Source organism: Doryrhamphus excisus, linkage group LG13 (assembly GCF_037039965.1).
Source record: "Doryrhamphus excisus strain RoL-2023G ecotype Guam linkage group LG13, RoL_Dexc_Guam_v1.1, whole genome shotgun sequence".
NCBI lineage: Eukaryota > Metazoa > Chordata > Actinopteri > Syngnathiformes > Syngnathidae > Doryrhamphus > Doryrhamphus excisus.
In genome coordinates, this window is record NC_136369.1 from 2,596,578 (window position 1) to 2,613,472 (window position 16,895).

The 16,895-nt window shown below is 39.6% G+C and overlaps 2 protein-coding genes across 3 annotated transcripts in view; one reads left to right on the forward strand and one right to left on the reverse strand.

Annotated features, from left to right (window-relative positions):
- Window positions 1-752: 752 nt before the first annotated feature.
- spg7 (SPG7 matrix AAA peptidase subunit, paraplegin) lies at window positions 753-10,676 on the reverse strand. Its single transcript, XM_058088759.2, has 17 exons — window positions 10,333-10,676; window positions 10,020-10,122; window positions 9,850-9,939; window positions 9,446-9,687; window positions 9,212-9,351; window positions 9,032-9,134; window positions 8,827-8,952; window positions 7,393-7,555; window positions 6,239-6,412; window positions 6,036-6,160; window positions 5,834-5,936; window positions 5,649-5,759; window positions 4,830-4,945; window positions 3,559-3,715; window positions 3,304-3,467; window positions 2,936-3,013; window positions 753-1,765 (listed from the first exon to the last, which is right to left on the reverse strand). The coding sequence occupies exons 1-17, from the start codon at window positions 10,549-10,551 to the stop codon at window positions 1,559-1,561; spliced, it is 2,421 nt and encodes an 806-aa protein (XP_057944742.2). The 5' UTR covers window positions 10,552-10,676; the 3' UTR covers window positions 753-1,558.
- Window positions 10,677-11,757: 1,081 nt separating this feature from the next.
- Window positions 11,758-16,895, forward strand: part of ankrd11 (ankyrin repeat domain 11) — a 114,510-nt gene continuing 109,372 nt past the window's right edge. For both annotated transcript variants that reach the window (XM_058088755.2, XM_058088757.2), the window contains exon 1: window positions 11,758-12,183. The gene's annotated coding sequence lies outside the window, so the exon portion shown is untranslated. The remainder of the gene's footprint in view (window positions 12,184-16,895) is intronic.

The window sequence follows — 16,895 nt, forward strand, 5'->3', positions numbered from 1 at the left end:
TTGAGACACATGCTAACTCGCAAACTAGAGAGCTAGCGACCTAAACGGTAGCCTTCAAGTTATTTCCTTTCAACTTAAATAGCCAAAAACTTACCACTTCCACACGGATAGGGAGGATAACTATTAACAGTTATTTAACCTTTAACATGAACATGAATCAAACGTAATAATTTTTTCTGGGTACATGATACCATACAGCATGTGGCCCGCAGGACACTAGTTTGAGGCCCCCACCTTGATATGAAAGTTTAATGTTAGTACGGCCCGCGCAAGTTTGATATGGATGCTGTATGGTATCATGTACCCAGAAAAAAATATTACTTTTGATTAATGTTCATGTTAAAGGTTAAATAACTGTTAATAGTTATCCTCCCTATCCGTGTGGAAGTGGTAAGTTTTTGGATATTTAAGTTTAAAGGAAATAACTTGAAGGCTACCGTTTAGGTCGCTAGCTCTCTAGTTTGCGAGTTAGCATGTGTCTCAAGACGCTGCAGTTGCGCAATATGTTGTAAATAAAAAGAGTATAAATGTGACTATAGTCGTGTTTTGTCATGTCTACAGGGTTCTAATAATGCTTTGTTCATTTTAATCTGAAAAAAATAATTTGTCTACCCACCAACTATATGTGGTTTCTTAAGTTTTTATTATTTGCCGTTTTATTATTATTATTATTATATTTATTTATTACTGATTGATTTTCTTTATTCTTGATTTGTTTATTCATTTTTCATCTTATTTTGTGTAGAAAAATAAAAAGTAAGATATCTGAGAACAGTGAAATGTTTTATCAGAGCTTTTCTTGTAGAAAATCGGAACCAAAGCAAAGTTTATTCATTTTTGTTTTTAATAAATGTTTTTTTTTTTTGGAAAACCTGATGCGGCCCAGCCTCGCCCAGACCCTAGCTCCAGTGGCCCCCAGGTAAATTGAGTTTGAGACCCCTGTTCTAGAGTTTTTTTTTTCATTTTTTGCTGTTGCTATATTGTTTCATTGTACTTTAAGAATATGCATTTTGGAAAACGCTACTTGAAATGACGCTAATAACCGGCTAAAAAGTCTGAAGAGAGTGAAGTACACATTCATGCCTGGACCGTAATCCACGACTGCAATTCTTTTCATCCATCCATCCATTTTCTATGTCGTTTACCCTCATTAGGATCACAGGGTATGCTGGAGCCTATCGCAGCTGACTTTGGGAAAGAAGCGGGGTACACCCTGGACTGGTTACCAGCCCATTGCAGCTGTAATTTTCATTCAATGCAATTCATTTTTATTGCCAAAACACACAATGCAGATGTTATTGCATTGTTATTGCATTGCACAATGCCAAAAAGCATTTTCGTATGTAAGCTAAGTTACAAACGCTGTGTTGAAGAGTAGTGATGGTTTCCAACAAACCCACAGCTTTCTTTCTTCACCTGTAATTCACACACATTCAATAGTTGGCATCTATTTTAGCCATTGGGCTGGAACAGACCTGCATTTCCACTGAAGGTTTGTACTCCATCCAAACTTTCATGACATGACGATGTCATCTCAAAAAGAAATCTGATGCCTACTTCAGACCAAGTCTGGATTCATGTCTTCTTCACCGCGTCTGCGTGAAGGTGGCTGTGGTTCGTCTTCTCCCGAGTCTTGCTTGTCTCGCTCGGCTTCCACCCAGCTCTGTGGCAAAATCATCTTCTTCGGTCCGTGCGGTGGAGGACCCAGCAAAGCCTCGATGTCGTCGTAGTTCACCACCTCCCGCTCCAACAGAGCATTGGCCAACTGCAAGCATTTTACAAAAACAGTGGAAACCATCTTCATGAATGTAGAGCAGTGATTTTCAACCACTGTGCCGCGGCACACTAGTGTACCTTGAGAAACCGTCAGGTGTGCCGTGAGGAATTATCCAATATCACTTTTTATAATTAACATTTATTAATCATCATTTGCAAATATTATGTCAATAGTATACATGGACCCAAATATTCCAATTGCATTTGGTTTATTTGCTCAAACGGAAAGAATTGAACAGGGATGGAATATTCCTTTAACCAATTCGATTGAGGTATCTTGTACCCGCTCAAACGGAAAGTTGTCAGACTGCGTTCTTCTTCGTGGTGTTTTTCTTCTTCTGTTGTTTATTGGCGGTTGGCAAGCAGCTTTCGTATGCATTACCGCCATCTGTGGAACAGAATCTAAACCCTTCTATACTTTATTCACAAGTGCAGTTTTATTAAAAAAGAAAATATATATCTATATAAAACATGTCCTGAGTTTAATTATAAAATATTAGCAAGATTGAATTTGATCTTTTCCTGTTTAAATTGATCCCAGGTGCGTTCTTTCAGCGCATGCTCAGATATGACGTAACACGCAGATCCAGATGTTCTTCACTTTTAAAAATGGAGGCCAGCAATCGGCACTGGACTAAGCAAAGTTTTTCTTTGATTCAAACTAAATTTCAAGACTGGACAGACGAAAAACTGGCAATACGGAGTTATTCCAACAAGTGAAAGAAAAACTTGGGGAAGCCGATATCACGTGATGTTGATGTTTACGTTTTACTGGGCATGCCCTATTGACTATTCTGGTTGATTTTCACGGCGCATGTAGACAAGAGATTGGAATATTCCTTTCTATGGATACCATTGTTTCCCGAAAGGTCATTCGGAAAGAGAAAAAGTGGTGATGTAAAAACGTGGCTACTGTGGAGTGTCTGTGGTGTAAAGACTGGCAGAGCAATGTAATATTGGTCCGTGTGGCAACACCTACCTTGTTCCTCCGATAGACTTATTGATGCATGTGTGAGGTCGTGGTGACATTTTGGAACATTTTTGGTTAGCGGTGTGCCACAAGATTTTTCCAATGTAAAAAAACGTGCTGTGGCTCAAAAAAGGTTAAAAAACACTGATGTAGACAAATGGAGAGGGTAGGGGTGGGAGGGACACTCACCACTGTTAGCTTGTCTCTGTTGTCCAACAGCAGCTTCTCTGTGTGACGGTAGGCACGGGCTATCAACATCTTAGCCTCCTACAAGGTACAAAAATGTGCTTGTGGTTCAAAATAATAGCCGCAGTAGTCAAATCCATTCATTTTCTAGGGTTGGGAGTATGCTGGAGCCTATCCCAAATGACTAGTCGCCAGCCAATCACAGAGCACATATAGACAAACAACCATTCACACTCACGTTCATACCTATGGACAATTTGGAGTCGCTAATTAACCTAGCATGTTTTTGGAATGTGGGAGGAAACCGAAGTCAATAGTGAAATCAACAAAGAAATAACGAACAGAGCACAAATTACAAATTGAGAACTTACATGATCCATCTGCTGCTGCAGTCCTTGGCTGAAAGGTCGGCGCCCAACAGCGCCCTGCTGCTCCGCTTCAGGGAACGACACCTGACCGACACTGTTACACATGCCGTACTGCTTCACCATCGAGTAGGCCACGCGGGTCACCTTACGTAGATCATCCTGCGCTCCTGAAGATTTGTTTGTTAAAACGATTCATAATGCATCTGTGTTGTATATAGTGCATACAGAGTGCGGTAGAGGCTTGTACATCAGGTGTACCTGTTGTAACTTTATTAAAAGTGATGGCTTCTGCAGCTCTTCCTCCAAGAGCCATGCACATGCGCTCAAACAGCTGCTCCTTGGTGAATAGGAACTGATCACGAGGCAGGATCTGGGCAAATCCAAGGGCTGCATTTGTCCGAGGGGCGATGGACACCTGAGATAAAAATCATGTCATTTACTCCACTGTCACACTTATTCTGAATCAACTCAAATCAAGTACAAGCAGTCAAATTAGACATTTCAAAGTTTGCTTCATATTCGGGATGGAATTATTGCTTCATAAGAATGTCATTCAAATACTTATATTTCGTTTCAAACTTGTCTTGAATCATTCCTGCACATTTGAATGTAGTTGGAACACAGTAAGAATATTGAGAATACTATTAAGATTTTAAGATGCTCTTACTGTTTTTTTAATGTCTTGACGCCCTTGCACCTTCTTATTTATCTCATGCCCAGCCGGAACACCTCACCTGGGAGGCATCCGGATCCGGGCATCCGAGCCACCTCAACCGGCTACCCTACGGAGGAAACTCATTTCAACCGCCTGTATCCGCAATCTCGTTCTTTCGGTTATGACCCAAATCTCATGACCATAGGTGAGTGTGGGAACATCGATCAGCCGATAAACGGAGAGCTTTGCCTTCCGGATCAGCTCCCTTTTGACGACGACAGTCCGGTACAGTGACCGCATTACTGCCGAGGCTGCACCGATCCGTCTGTCGACCTCACGCTCCCACTTTCCCTCACTCGTGAACAAGACCCCGAGATACTTAAACTCCTCCACCTGGGGTAGGACCTCATTCCCAACCGTTCATTTCCATTTATATTAATTTTTTTGTATTTAATTTTTTTTTCATTTTTGTTTTTATTTTCACTTTTATTTATTTATTTATGTATTTATTATTTTGGCAGTTTTGGTCCTCAGAAATGCAGAAGGAAAAACTATTCAAATGAGGGGGCGGTCCTAAGTGTGTCTTAGGTTGAACTGTTCGCCTATTGGTTGATCGACATGTGAAAAAATAAATATAAATGGAAATAAAAACACAAATAAAAAAATATATACATAAATAAATAAATAAATAAAAGCAAAAATAAATACAAAAATAAAAAACAAGATTCAAAAATTAAAAAAAAATTATTTTGTTTTTATTTCCATTTATATTTATTTTTTTGTATTTAATTTTTTTTATTTTTGTTTTTATTTCCACTTTTATTTATTTATTTATTATTTTGGCAGTTTTGGTCCTCCATACACTTTACAGTACCTTCATGACCGCCTCCGTGTGCTCAAGCAGCCACCCGACTAAAGCATGTCCCGATTCGTGGAAGGCGACCACCCTCCGCTCCTCTTTGGAAAGGATCTTACTCTTCTTTACACTTCCTATGAACACACATTTCACCATGATATAAAATGAAATATTATACAGTAAAGTCTCGTTATATCGATATCGGTTAAAACGAATTACTACTTATTACGATACTATTTTCATTTCCCGGCAAATTTCTAGTCTTTTATGATATAATTAGCTCGGTTAGTACGATACCCGGTTATTATGATAATCCGGTTACTACGATGCCCTTTTCATCTCCCGCCAGCCAATTTGGTCTGCTTATATCGATACAAAAGCAGCTTAAATCAATCTTTGCTTAAGGATTTCAATACCAAAAAAGAACACGGCGAACGGCTGCTTCCAGTCAACTTTATTTTTCACACTTCCACCACCAGAGTGCAGCACACACAGCGGAAAACACCCGTCCCTCGCGCCTACCCCTCCGGGTGGCAACACCTTCCCTATCGATAGTTCCGGGGTGAATTATGTCCCGGTAACCGGTAATCACTACAGCGTAAGTTTATTTTTATTTACTGTAGTACAAAATGTATTGTAGTACAAAAGCATGCTAGATACGCAATCCATGAACTCAAGGAGAAAATTACATGCCATATCAAAGATCCGCCCACTTTTAATGCAGTTCGGCGCAGGATCGGATATATGGATAGTCCGGTTATATCGGTATTTTTTTCCGACTCCCGAGAATATCGATATAACGAGACTTTACTGTACTTATATTACAGGAGTAAATACCTGCTATTACTCTCTCTACTGCATACTCAAAGTTGAAAGTATCAATTGACTTGCGCCCCTCTCTGGCGGCATGCAGGGCAGCTTCATTACATATGTTAGCAATGTCAGCACCTGTACAGGACATAATTATAGTGAGTGAGAAGACTATGTATCCAAACATAACTTATGAACATAAAAAAATATACCGCTGAATCCAGGGGTGAGTTCCGCTAGACGCAATGAGTAGAAGTTTGCTGGCTGAGTTAGCTTCAAGATCTTCAGATGTTGCTCATATATTTCCATCCTTTCCTGGGAAGCAAATATTAATTTAGACCCACAAACTCAATGTATTATCATTTTCAGACTTAGCGTGGTACTGTGTTCAAGCTCAGTCCAACCGGTTTGCACCTGCAAGGTTGGAAGATCAATGAAAACATGCCGGTCCAACCTTCCAGGTCTCATCAAAGCATTGTCCAAAATGTCTGCTCTGTTAGTGGACGCAAGGACAATCACATGGTCTGTTGTTCCCATCCCTGAAGCAGAAAAACAATCCAATTCATTCCTGCGGCAAGAGAATTAGCAACAACCATGACAGCCCAAGCTGGACACACCGTCCATCTCCACCAGCAACTGGTTGAGAGTCTGCTCCTCTTCTGTGTTGGAAAAACCTGACATGTTAGTGGAGCGCTTCTTCCCGACAGCATCAATCTCATCGATGTAGACAATGCAGGGGGCACGAGCACGAGCCTCTTTGAATAAGCTCCTCACCCTGGCAGCACCGAGACCTACAAACACAATCAAGAATCTGTATCGGAAGAATGTGTACTTTTTGACATTTGTATCCATAAAAGCAATTATTTAATAACTAATGCAGATCTAAGAACCCTAAAGCAGTTAAAAGACTTTAAATTGTCTAAATGTAATTCCATTATCTGACTACATTGTTTTCAAAGTAAAAAATAAGTTGTGTGGTCTTCAATAGGCAAACAACCATTCACACTCCCATTCATATGTATGGGCAATTTATAGATGCAAATTAATCTAACATGTTTTTGGAATGTGGGAAGACGCCGGAGTACCCAAAGAACATGCAAAGATGGCCGAGGGTGGAATTGAACCATGGTCATATATATATGTACATATAAAATATATAAATATAACTCACCAGTAATGGAGATGCCAAGCGAAGAATTGAACCCAGGCCTTCCCGATCTCATAACTGTCACTATCCATCAAGAGCAGGGGTCTCAAACTCGCGGCCCGCGGGCCAAATTATTAAGTTTCATTAATGTTCATGTTAAAGGTTAAATAACTGTTAATACTGTACATTTGAATCTGAAAAAAATTATTTCTCTACCAACTGTATGTGGATTCTTACCTTTTTCTTATTTGCTGTTTTATTATTATTTTACTTATTTATTACTGATTGATTGATTTATTGTCTTTATTCTTAATTTTTTTTTAATCTTATTTTGTGTATAGAAAATTAAAAATTAAGATATTTGAGAACAGTGGAATGTTTTATCAGATATTTTGGTGTGGAAAACCGGAACCAAAGTACTGAAAAAGTGTAGAGTATAGCAGAAGCAAAAGCATTGAAGATAATTTTTTATAGATTTTTTTCCCAGTTTTTAATAAACGCGTTGTGGGTTGTTTTTTTTAAAACCTGATGTGGCCCGGCTCCGGTGGCCCCCAAGTAAATTGAGTTTGAGACCACTGATCTAGAGAAAAACCAAAATGTTTTGATCAGGGCATACAGACATACCTCCTATGACCTCGACAAATTCAGAACCTGCCATTGCCAGGAATGGCACCTGAGCCTCTGTGGCGACAGCTTTTGCCAGTAGAGTCTTTCCACACCCCGGGGGGCCGAGTAACAGTGCCCCCTTTGGAACCTTGGCTCCCAGAAGGAGGTATCGTTCAGGATTCTGAAAAATAGATAATATGGAGACAGTATTTTAGTATGAACTATATTCATGTTGAATATCACAATATCTTTTCCACAAAGTGAGTTTAGACAATGTCAAAGGGATCGACCGATATGGTTTTTTTCCGGCCGATGTCGATACCGATTTTTTCCCATTTTCCTTAGCCGATGGCCGATTTTGCTTGGGCTGATACTGCTTTTGCGTCCTCAATTTATATGAAAAAATGACAATGATAACAAATATTACAGGTCTCAAGTTTAAACAAATATTTATTGAAATGTAAACATTGAACACAGTAGGATTGAGCGTTCTTAAACACACATAAAAGGAGTAAATATTATAATATATATTCAACCCTGTGCAAAACATTTCTGTCGTAGTTTAAGTTTTATTTAGCATCGATGTGATGACTGCTCCTCCGCAGTGTGACGCGCATATCGTCGATCCTTAGTTAGAACTATTCATCTATTTACTCAGGTTCTTCCATCATACATTCTGACACACTGACTTGTCATTTGCCAATATTTTACATATACAGTAAAGTCTCGTTATATCGATATCGGTTAAAACGAATTACTACTATTACGATACTATATTCCAAATTTCTAGTCTTTTATGATATAATTAGCTCCGTTAGTACGATACACGGTTATTATGATAATCCGGTTACTACGATGCCCTTTTCATCTCCCGCCAGCCAATTTGGTCTGCTTATATCGATACAAAAGCAGCTTAAATCAATCTTTGCTTAAGGATTTCAATACCAAAAAAGAACACGGCGAACGGCTGCTTCCAGTCAACTTTATTTTTCACACTTCCACCACCAGAGTGCAGCACACACAGCGGAAAACACCCGTCCCTCGCGCCTACCCCTCCGGGTGGCAACACCTTCCCTATCGATAGTTCCGGGGTGAATTATGTTCCGGGGTGAATTATGTCCCGGTAACCGGTAATCACTACAGCGTAAGTTTATTTTAATTTACTGTAGTACAAAATGTATTGTAGTACAAAAGCATGCTAGATACGCAATCCATGAACTCAAGGAGAAAATTACATGCCATATCAAAGATCCGCCAACTTTTAATGCAGTTCGGCGCAGGATCGGATATATGGATAGTCCGGTTATATCGGTATTTTTTCCGACTCCCGAGAATATTGATATAACGAGACTTTACTGTACGTATGTATATCACCAAGACCTAACTTGTGGTATTGTGAATACCAATTTTATCTGCAAAATACACACATTTTAAACAAGTGAAGTACCATACCTTGAGGTAGTCAACAAATTCTTTAACTTCCATCTTTGCCTCATGCATGCCTGCTACATCTTTAAAGCTCACACCTTTCCCCGACTTTCCGTCCACAATGGTGAATTTGGCCATCTTTAGCTGATTCTGTTGGGAATATAAAATGAAAAGTATTTGAACAGAAGAGTAACACGCACAGAAATGACACAAAGTTGCTATCACTCACAAATGCACTGAAGCCACCCTCTCTGCCACCCATGCCCGCCAGACGAAAGATATACCAGAGAATAGCCACGCCGATGGCCGCCATTCCAAGGGCATATAAAGCACTGCAATGGAAAAAATGTCAAACACCTCCGTAAAAGAGTTTTTTTTTCCACATGAACATAATAGATGAGGCTCTCACTTTCCAAAGAATCCAGTACGTTTGTAGGAGACGGGTATCCGGTCCTTTGTATCAATATTCAGCTCTTCCTCAGCTGCTCTTAGTTTCTCCTCAAATTTGTCAATGTTGGCGACCTGCATCCGATACATGAGCGCAATCCTCTATACCAAAGATGGAGAAAATTCAAGTCAATAATAATAATCATTCAGAAGCGTTTTATTCAATGCTTGTTAATAGACATTGTAACCGACATACAGGCCTCCCGAAGATAACTGCCCCAGGGTGAAGGTAAATTTCGACAATGTCACTCTCAGGCACCACCAGCACACGCGACACCTCTCCCTTCGCCAACATCTCGTTGACAAAGTCGTTCCAAGAGATGTTACCACCGCTGGTGTTTATGAAATTTATCACCAGCGAGATGATCCCTACGAATAAAAGGATTCGCAAGCGCTCTCGGTGCATCTGGTCCTTCTGTTCACGGCGTTTCTTCTCCTCTGTGAAAAATAATATGCAAAGCAAAGGAATAAGAATCAAATAAAGACGGTAAATTAATAAACATATAAATGTAAAATAAAGCACTGACAGAAACATTGCAGAGCATAATAATAAATGGATGATATGAACTAGCATAAGTAATAATATGAATAACAGACCACCTTCATCTTCCTCTGGTGTTTTCCCTTTCAGCCCATTACTTTTCTTTTCTGTTTGTTTAGACTGCGATGTACAGAAGAAGTCTGTTGCCCCTGTAATCAAAATTATTTTCCATTAAATATTGCTGGATTAGGAACTGACTTGCATGTTAATTTAATAGAACAAAAATTACCAAGTAAATTTGCCAAGCCAACAGGATTTTTCAGCAGGTTGCTCCTGATTAACTCTTTGCTGATGCCAACCATGCCAGGAGGGAGTGGTCTGTACAGAAGTTGCTGAAATGGAAACGTCAACCATTTTGTTTGTTTGCTATGTATCTGCATACAATTACAATAAACAACTGCCTTTAATGAGGCATGTTTATTCCAATTAAATGCAGCAGGAGTGCAACAAATCAGTGGCTCATTGCAGGCGAATTGTAAAATTCACAGAATTGTGCTAACACAAAACAATGCAACAACTTAATCCACTAAATTATTTCTTACCTGGATTATATTCCAAGGCTTCCCAGTTAAAGTCCTCTTGGATATTCCAACAAGCATCTTTCTTGCACTGTTGCATCGTAGAAACACATTGAGGACAGTGTCGCTGGAGGTCGCCTTGTTGGCTAATATGTGACAGTTGTGCCTTGACCAAGTCCACGCTAAACCTCTAGTATATTTCCGACACACACTAAAACGGTGGTGCAACAAAGACGCTGCCATAACTGATCGATCAGCAATTGGCTATATAATGAACTGAGGTGCTCATTGTGTCTATGGGATTCAAACATTTATTTACGCCTGTTCGCTAGCTTGCTATGTTATTCAACCACATGACGTACTTCCCGGAAGTAGAAAAAGACTCACGAAAAATTATATAAATTAATTTTAATATTTGTTTCCCGGAATATTTCATCATAAATTTAAATTTTTTGCGTTGACGTTGTGCCAATTAAATATATTATATATTTGTTTTGGCTGTCGAGAGTATACTCGTTGCCTTCGAGGGTATACTCACTGCGCTACAATTACGCAGTCAGCTCAAAATATGTCCAGTAAACTAGTTTATCAATATTTTATTAATCCAGTTGTGAGATAAGCAATGTAGTATTAGGATTGATTGTGATTAGTCAGTGAAAACGAGGAAGCACATATTGGTCGTGTGTGCCGTATGTAACCGCAATGCTTTATTACTCCAGCAGGAAGCGCTACTATTCAAGCTACCTATTCAGGCTACTTTTGTTGTTGTTTTTTATAGAAAAAAATTGTATTGCACATTAATTGAGAAGAATAATAAAACAACACTGATTAAGATAAAAATCATAGCCATACAAAGGGTTTAAATGTGTGTTTTATTCTAATCTTTACAGAAGGGAACACATTATTGCACAGTCGTGAAGACAATCTACAGGTAGTTTGTTTGAGCCAATAATACATAATGGGGTGCTTGTATTTTTGGATTGACATATGAAGGGTCCAATAGGAACACAGTACTTATACTTCAGCCATATGGAAACCTTGTCGACTGTAGGTTGACGCGCACGCCCCTATGCCTTCTAACCTTTTTGCCTTCTATTTCAAACGCTAACGCTCAATAAATATATGTAATATGTAAAAATAATAAAAAATTATATTCATTTAAGGATGTAGGAAAATATTCCCAAAATAGTCTACTTCGCCAGTATGCCAACAAAAAGTAAACAGGATTTGAAGGCAATTCTTTTGATTGGTCCTTCTTTTATAACAAGAGTGCGGGCTCCGGTGCTGAAACTCTGCGCTTGGTCCGCCATGTTGGGTCTTTGCTTGCGCAACCAAAACAGTAAAGGGATACGTCCCAGATCCAAAATGGAGACAGTTTCATTGTGCGCTGTGACTTTATCGACCAATCACAGCGCGGCGTTCATCCCCCCAAGCGTTTCCGTCCTGAGCCTCGCCACTCTGAAGTCGAAGGCCGCTTGAAAAACGTTCGAATGGCTTGGCGGAGGACTTTAACGCAACATTCTACGATATTTTGATGGCTTCCCTGGCACACGAGCCAACCTACCGATAAGCAAATGCACGGCTAAGGGATCGCACTCCGAGGAGAATATGAACTAGCTGCGTTGCAACCGTGTTTTCGTGGATATATTACCGTCTTTTTTGTTGGCGTATAAGGTTTTTTTTGACTAGCTAGCGCTAGCTTCGTTTGTGGTGGGCTGCTGTTGTAGCTGCCATGGTCCTTGCAAGTCTATGCGGATGTTTCCGGGACAATTTGTGTTAAAACGAATGCAACAAATGGGAACATCCAGCATTGGTTGAACACACCGTGGCGTTGAATAAAGCTTCTCTTCACACTTTAAGGACATTTAGACCTAGGTAAGTGTTTTTTTTTTATTTTCTTGTTCGCATGGTTAACGCGGCATCAACAACAAACTAGCTTATTGCTGTCTCCGTGGTAATCTGCTATGTTGTGGCTAGCAACAAAGGTCAACTTCTAATGTCTACGTTTGCTCATGTTTTGTACGCTACAAATGCACCCGTTTTGCAGCAATTTATGTGTTGCAATGTATCACAGTTGACTTCCGAGCTTGTTTGTTGAATTTACTCTCATCTAGTTGTAACTTGTGTTTAATAATAGGGGGCTATCATTTGTGATTGCCTTCTTTGTGCTTACGTTTTTTGTGCTGCATTCTTACGAGATAAGCCTTTATGGGAACTTGCACAACCACATGCAGCAGCACTCGTCAATATTATTCCAATGTAGCATGAGATGACATATAAATGGAGGATATTAGATACTGGCGTTGTTGTTTTTGCTTGCTTGGTAGTCGTCTTTTGTTTTTAACGTGACTTTACAGTCACAGTGGTATTCCTGTTTTGGATGGGAGCAGAGTTAAACGACTTACTGCTATCCGCCCACGGTATGTGTGAGTTCTCGGATCTGGTTTTGGGTAAATATCAAAGCTGAACGTGACTTTGTGTACACATAGAAAGGTGTCAATTAGTGTCTTGAATGGGTTCATATCTGTTGAACGTCTGCTGTGTCGCTGGTGTTAAAGAGAGGCGTAACATGGTGGAATCGTGCCTGAGCTTAGTCAAGCAGTATTCAAGCTCTTATTTGGTGCAGTAAGCAATGGCGAGGAAACCACTGCAGTGCTGCTGGTGGTGTTTTCCACCAAGATATCAAGTGTTTGGTTTGTTGGGTTCATGTTGACAACGCTGCAGATGTTGGCGTTGCATATCTCAGGCCTCCTCAGCTTTTGCTGCTTTTGCTGCTTTTCCTCATATTCTTTTAAATTTACACCTTAAAAAGGGGTGTTTTCTTAAAAATTCCGAGTATATATTTACACACCTGTTAGACTTGGGACCAAGCACATTTCTGAATGGCTTTCATCAATGTCATCTAGAAGACCCCTCAGTGTTTAAATGCTGTAAAAATGCTTTTGTGCATGTTGGCACATGATTGGGGTTTGTCGCAACTCCTTTGGTCCATTGGTAAAGGGGGGGAAATCCACTTGATTATTCCATGATTGTAGTTGCAAGTTGAATTTAATGATTGAGTAATTAAGTGTGTGAGCGCTTGTGAAATGTTTACATTGGCGAGTGACGTATCAGCTTCTTCAATCAGATCAAGTAAGAATATAACAGTAATACTAATAGTAGTGTCAGTTTAAAGTCTCAGGCTGCTTCACACCGGCACTTCCTGGTCCATTTTAATTGAATGTCCGGTTAGTTTAAACCCCTTGCAAATGATCAAATTGGGAGTCGCCACTGTTTTTCTAACAACGCAACAATGGCACTATTATGACACCTAGTTAGCTTGTTAGCTGTCTTCTGAGGCTGTGAACAATGGCAATTAAAGAGAGCGAGACAGTGTTATTGAAGTTGGAACTGATCAATATTTTTACAACAAGGGGTTGCACTTTTTCTTTTTCAAGCCAATACCAGTATTTTCTGCTTCTCGAGCCGAGTATCGATAACAATATCGTTCTATAGGTTTTATTCAATTTTGATTTGACTCTGCTTTGTGCACACCTGGAAGTAAGAGCAACATAAAGTACAACAGCGCCAACATTTCCATGAATATATCACAGTTCGCTTTAGCCCCCTGGTCACATGCGGCAAACTTTTTGTACCATTTTCAAATGCTGCAGTGATAGGAACAAACCCCGGATGCTGGTGTTTCAGGTGGCTGATGAAGTTAAGATTGTTTGTTTTTTTTTCCTTCATTGCGGAATGTTTGTCAAGCATTTAGCGAAATGTACTCCTCTGAATCAGTGACAAGTGCCACACGGTCAATGCCATGTTTGTTTACAAGTGATTCTCACGGGATGTTTCAACAGGCCGTTTGTAAAAAAAAAAGGAGCAGATGATTGGCAAATGCTAACCCCTCTTCCAGCACAGTAGTCTCACGTCATTGGCGCTTTAAAAAAAGTTATACAGCCTATTGGTATGACATCATAATTCATCATATAGGCCCGATAATTATCGTACACGCCTTGTTACAACAGACACTTTTATGGCAAGTGCGAATGACGGTTATACGCGTACACACAGAAAATGTATTAAAAGTTGACCAATCACAATCCAAGGCGCTGGGATGCTGCGTTAGATTTTTTTGGAGGCGCACGCCAGGCTCTGCAGGGGTTTGGACGTGGAGGATCAGATGCATGAGCATCAACCAGCGGCAACATGCTGATATAACTCCAGTACAGGTAGAGTGAAATGGACTGGACTAATGACCTCAGGCTTATTGGAAGGCTTTGCTCGATCATGGTTTTAAAATAATATATTATTCAATAAGCCATACTTTTTCGTTGTTGAATACCGCTTATTAGCATCCAAAAATATGCATATGTAAGCAAATTTTGTTTACTTTTGGCGGAAATTGAGTATGTTAAAGCATAAAAATTTGAGCCATCCCAAACTTCTTGCAAATGCTCAAACCTAATTATCTGAAACTTTGTTACCATTTAACACGAGAATACAACATTCTAACTACATTTATAGGTCTGAAACGTTAAAAAAAACATAATAGGTCCCATTTAAAGCGGCACTGCACTTTTTTTTTATTTTGCTCATCATTCACAATCCTTCTGTGAAACATGAACACATTTATTTCCCTTTTCTGTGCATTATAATGCAAGAAAGGGAGTTAATATGAGCTAACTAACAATGCACATCATTGGGACACAGCTACTTTGACACTAAACGTGAAAACCACCAATGTGACCTGTATATTAACCAAGCTACAGTGATATTATGTTAGCAGCTAACTTGTTGTTTACGTTTCATATTAACACCGGTCATATTCTTATTTTTGGAAGACTCTTTACCGATATATCTCCCAACCGTACTTGGTTATGAATCATGCCTCGCACATGTATTATTGAAGCTTGTGGCAAAAAGCCGAATAGTTGGTCAACTTTTATATTCCACAAGCTGGCAACAAAACAAAACATGGCAAACTGAAGGATACCAGCTCTCAACTCAGACCTGGCAACATCGCTACAAAGTCTAAGCATGATGCTCGTTGTGCTTCAAGGCAAGTTGTTTGTTTTTTTTATTTTCTTTAGCCATGTTCAGAATGCCTCTTGTAAGAACATTCTCCTGCCAGGGTACAAGTCCCAGTGGTGGGAAGAATGACAAGCTGTGATTGCAGCACTCCTCCTATGCAAAGGACGAGCGTCTTCTCTTCCTCTTATGTTCAGCAGCAAATATATACAATACAATTCCTCCTCTTGAAGAAGTCCACACGCAGGTGTCACTATGTTGGAACTTTAGTATACATTGGTAAACTTTATTTATTACCATGGTAAACGTGTGTTTTCGATACATCGTCCCCCCAGTTTGGGTTCATCCAAATAAAGAAACGCATAAAAATTGCAATGATGCTGTTTTGTGAACTTCAATAAAATTTGAAGATGTCAAGGGATTGCTGTGCAAACATTTAGTCAATGTGTGTCAGCATTTTGGATGTTCTACTCCTGCAACTTACCAAAGTACACAGGAATTATGTTTTGCTCTTTCTGCCCTGTGGACATGGCTATGTGTGACTTTTTTTTTTTATTGTACCAGGCCATCTTTAATGACACGGTGCGCCAAGAAAAAAAACATGGCATCCAGTTTGGGTCTGAAAGGGAGATGACTTAAAGCCAATGAACTCAACACTAAGACACCTTTTATTGCTTGTTTAGGGAAGTTGGCCGCATTGCACAGTGCAGACATGTGATAAACCTGACCAAATTTAGAGAGCGCCTGCCCTAGTTGGCCCCAATAAAAATATTTGGAAATCCCATCAGATTCCTAAATGCAAAACTGAAAAGGCACAAAAGATAAAATATGTAATATAAGTAATATTAGTAATGTAATATATCTACCAACATGCAATATTAAATATTTCAATAGCATGCTTATCCTGTACATCATCTAGCATCTTTCAGGCATCAAATATGTCATGTATGTATGTCTTAAAAAAGCATGTTTTGACGGTCGTAAACTAGTTTTTTATGTACCAACTACGAAAACATTCAATTAATAAATAATCAATCTTACTTCTTGGAAATTCAGTTATTACAATCGCGTCTTTAACCAATTAACCGCGATAAATGAGGGATCACTGTACTTGTCTAAATGTAGTTTGTTTGCCGCCATACCAGAGTCGAGGATTAGTAACTTAGAAGAGCAGCTTTGCACTCTGCAAGGGCATTTAGCCGCTTTAGCTACAGCGTCACGTTACATTGACAACGCGTTGCAGCGTGGCGCTCTCAATTTTGCTGGATGTGGCTAGCTTGTGTCTTCAACATGAATGATCGCAATATATCATAGGCTAAAAATTTGTATTGTTTCAGTCGCGTTACAATCCCTGGTGTTGTATTAAAATCAAGTACAAATTAGCAGAACGACTGAACATAATCCATCAATTCAATTAAAAAACATGGCATGCTCGCTCACTCTAAAGTGCACTCATGCACATAAAGGAAAAGTCAATCAGTGAATATGGGCCTTTTTTCCTTCAGCTAAGGAATGTTAGCCAATGCACCTAGCCGGGGTAGGGCAGCAGCGGCAACTCACACTAGCCAATGAGG

Bases quoted from the DNA above. Each gene is read 5' to 3' on its own strand.
- spg7 (XM_058088759.2), bottom strand. From the start codon at position 10,551: ATGGCAGCGTCTTTGTTGCACCACCGTTTTAGTGTGTGTCGGAAATAT. The intron at 9,688-9,849 runs GTGGTCTGTTAT...TATTTTTCACAG, and splicing joins AACACCAGAGGAAGATGAAG to AGGAGAAGAAACGCCGTGAA. The intron at 3,014-3,303 runs GTAAGTTCTCAA...TGTACCTTGTAG, and splicing joins TGCAGCAGCAGATGGATCAT to GAGGCTAAGATGTTGATAGC.